Below are 3,562 nucleotides of genomic sequence, written 5' to 3' on the forward strand. Positions count from 1 at the left end.
GGAGACGTGGGTCGGTTGTTGCCGAACGGTCAGTTTGAGATCTTGGGGCGGATGGACAGCCAGGTCAAGTTGAAGGGGTACCGCATCGAGTTGGACGAAGTGGCAAACGCCATGATGCTCCATCCTGATGTCATATCAGCTTGTGTTGTTGTAAAGGACAAGTCCCACCTTGTTGGGTTCTTTACACCTGCCGACGTGTGCAAGACGTCGCTGGAGAATTTTGCGCTTGGATTGCTTCCTGCATATATGACTCCCACGATCTGGATCGGGTTGGACGTCATGCCAATGAATTCGAATGGAAAAATCAATCGGTCGGCGCTGGAAATTGCCAACATCGAGACTGTTCTTCTCCAATATGAGACCGACATCGAACGTTTACTGGCGTCCGTGTGGTCGGATGTGCTGAGTGTGGACGACAAGGAAATTGGGCGCAACACGTCTTTCATTTCCCTGGGGGGCGACTCGATCTCGGCAATCCGGGTGTCCGCCAAGATGAAGCACCTCGGGTGGACTCTGTCAACGGCAAACGTGGTTAAGTTCCCACGACTCGAAGCCATGGCTCGAGCGGCCGCTGCCCTCGTCGTTACGCATCGTCCGTCGAATGTGGTCGTGTCTGGGGACGTTCCACTGACGCCCATCCAGCACATGAGCTTCTGCCACCCGTGGCGGAATGCGCATCATTGGAACTTGTCGATGACATTGAAAGCCCGCGAGGCTGTCTGCGTTGAATCGCTCAAAGTGGCCGTTGCCAAACTGGTTGACCACCATGACATGCTGCGTGCTCGCTTCGACCATGACGGAGTTCGATGGAAACAACACATCTTGGTCAAAGATTCCGCTCCGAACGTGAAAGCGGTCCAAATTGGCCATGTTGATGACCTTACCGAAGCTATTCTCATCCAGGAGCAGTCCTTAAACTTGACCACCGGTCCTGTGTTTGCCGTCACGTTGCTTGGCACGCCGTTCGGCGACCAGTTCGTCCAATTTACGTTGCACCACGCTATCGCTGACATGGTTTCATGGCGCATTCTTGCCAATGACCTCGAAACCGTGCTCTCGAACGAGTCATTGGCGACGAAGTCCACGTCGTTCCAAGACTGGTCTGAAGCGATGACCAAGCAAGCACCGCTGTGGTTGCCTGCGGCATGGACAGACTACATGGGGATGGACGTCGCCCCACCAGCGACAGCCTGGTAAGGACGTGTCTGTGCGAATTGTCTTCTGACGAGGTTGAATGGTTTGTTTAGTGCTGATGCAGTGCTCCATCGTGGACAAGCTGTCCTGCAGACACAAATCGCCACAAAACTAAGCGCTGCAAACTCGGTCTACGGCACAAACATTCAAGAGATGGCGCTGGCTGCACTCACTGGCGCATTGGCCCAGATGCGGCAAGTGGACTCGACCCAGTTGCTGCTCATGATGGAAGGTCACGGTCGAGAGCCTTGGAACGCCTCCTTGGATGTGTCGTCGACAGTCGGTTGGTTTACTTGCGAGTACCCTGTCGTGTTTACTGCGACGTCGAGTTTGTCGAACCTGCTCCGCGACGTGAAGCAAACTCTTCGCGCCGTGCCAGACAAGGGGTTGTCGTATGAAGCAATCAAGTACCTTGTGCCTCCGTCCCCAGAGAACACAGCTATCCAAAATCATCGTCGACACAATCTCGCTTTCAACTACCTTGGTCGATTCCAGGAAATGCAGGCCAAGGACGGTTTGTTTGAAGTGTACAACGGCTTGAACATCCCCCAGACAGACCCACTCGAAACTAACTTTACGCCTGGCAGCATCTCCCTTCACCACCACGAAGACAGTCTGGTCCTGACGATGGACGTCCCCGACTGGTTGTTTAGATGTGATCAAGTCGGCATGTGGTGCGACCTTTGGTGTGTTTGGATGGAAAAGTTGGTGGCTCACTGCTTGGATCCAGCAACCATCGGCGGGCGAACGCTGTCGGACGTTCCTCTACTCAAGACGTCGACTGCAGTGCAAGCCGCGGAACGCACCATCCTGTCGACGCTCCACCTGCGACCGCTCGACGTCGTGGACATGTACCCCGTCACGTCTTTGCAAGCAGGGCTTCTGACTGCCATGATCCAAGACCCATCGGAATATGTCCTGCAGACGGTGCTTCGAATCGACAGAGTATGTGAATTTGGCCGCCTTCGATCGAGTTGGAGGGACTTGGTAGCCACGACGCCATTTCTGTCGACGGTATTTGGATCGACTGTACACGGACTCTTTCAGACTATTCCAAAAGACGACTGGACCACGTGGACAGTTCACGACCGCGTGCTGTCCAAATCCGAGTGGTCCGCCTTCCTGGCATCGTACATGCGCCAAGATAGACTTGACGGGTTTTCATTGGCGTCCAAATCCTTCCATCGATTCTACTGCGCTGCTCTCGATGGTGCGATCTCTTTCATACTATCCAGGTCAATCACGCTGATTGAATTCTCTAGACGGAAGCTTGCGAGTGGTGTGGACAACGCACCACGCTGTAATGGACGGGTGGTCTTTGCCTTTGGTCATGGACAAGTGGCATGCACTTCTAAATGGACGAGCTCCTGGCCCTCCATCTAAACCGTTCCGCGATCACGTGGAATGGCTCGATCAACAAGACATGGAATTGTGTCAAACGTTTTGGCAGGCCGCACTAGCCAACGCCGACAAGACACAGCTCCTAGCGCTCCCCAAGCCAGATGCCACCGTCTCTGAGCTCAAGTACCGAGACATTCAACGATCGATTGATCTAGTTCACTTGAGGCAGCTTTGCAAGACCCAAAGTGTGACACCAAGCACTGTCTTTCGAGCTGCTTGGGCCATACTCCTACATGTGTACACTCGCAGCGAGTTCGTTATGTTCGGCGCCGTCATGTCAGGACGGGACAACGGCGAGCCGGATGTGGAGAGGTAACGCACCAAGCTCAACCAAACTCGTTCGATCATGCAAGGTCGTGCTTAACGGTGTGTATTGTAGCATGATTGGGATGCTTATCAACACCGTGCCCGTCCTCACGCAGGTCTCGCCACGCACGACCGTGGCAGAATTCCTGAGTACCATGCAAACGTACTCGACGGACGTTGTCAGCCATGCCCATGCAAGCCTCATGGACATCAAGCGCTGGACGGCCATACACCGCATCTTGTTTGACACTGTCGTGGCATTTGAAAACTACCCCCAAGCTGCGCTCGATCCTTCTAAAGTCAACTCCGCATCCATTGCGATCGAGTCAAAACACGAATATGCCGACACCACACTTGGTATTGCGATCTCGCCCCTTTCCGAGGACAAATTCCACCTCTTCATGACCTACAATTCGTCGCAAGTACACGCTGCAGTGGTCGAAAATGTTTTCGACCGCTTCGTGCATTTAGTCCAGGCGATCTCGGACCCGCGCAATACCACTGGAACTTTGATCAAATTCGACGCTCCAACTCCATCCGAAACAGACTTCCTGACCTCGTCATGCTTTGGCCCCGAGCTGGAACAACCGTTCGAGTTGCTGCACCACGCGTTCGAAGCCCGGGCGTTGGAGCACCCCGACCTCCGAGCGGTCGAGTTTGA

General features: G+C 54.2%; 1 protein-coding gene across 1 annotated transcript; it reads left to right on the forward strand.

Annotated features, from left to right (window-relative positions):
• Positions 1 to 51: 51 nt before the first annotated feature.
• H310_13904 (hypothetical protein) lies at positions 52 to 3,414 on the forward strand (the record flags this gene model as incomplete). The annotated part of the gene is made up of 5 exons (XM_008881554.1): positions 52 to 1,193; positions 1,248 to 2,404; positions 2,457 to 2,907; positions 2,975 to 3,323; positions 3,373 to 3,414. 5 exons carry the CDS (start codon positions 52 to 54, stop codon positions 3,412 to 3,414), a joined length of 3,141 nt encoding a protein of 1,046 aa, XP_008879776.1.
• Between the last annotated feature and the right edge of the window lie 148 nt (positions 3,415 to 3,562).

Source organism: Aphanomyces invadans (assembly GCF_000520115.1).
Source record: "Aphanomyces invadans strain NJM9701 unplaced genomic scaffold supercont1.58, whole genome shotgun sequence".
NCBI classification, from domain to species: domain Eukaryota; phylum Oomycota; class Saprolegniomycetes; order Saprolegniales; family Verrucalvaceae; genus Aphanomyces; species Aphanomyces invadans.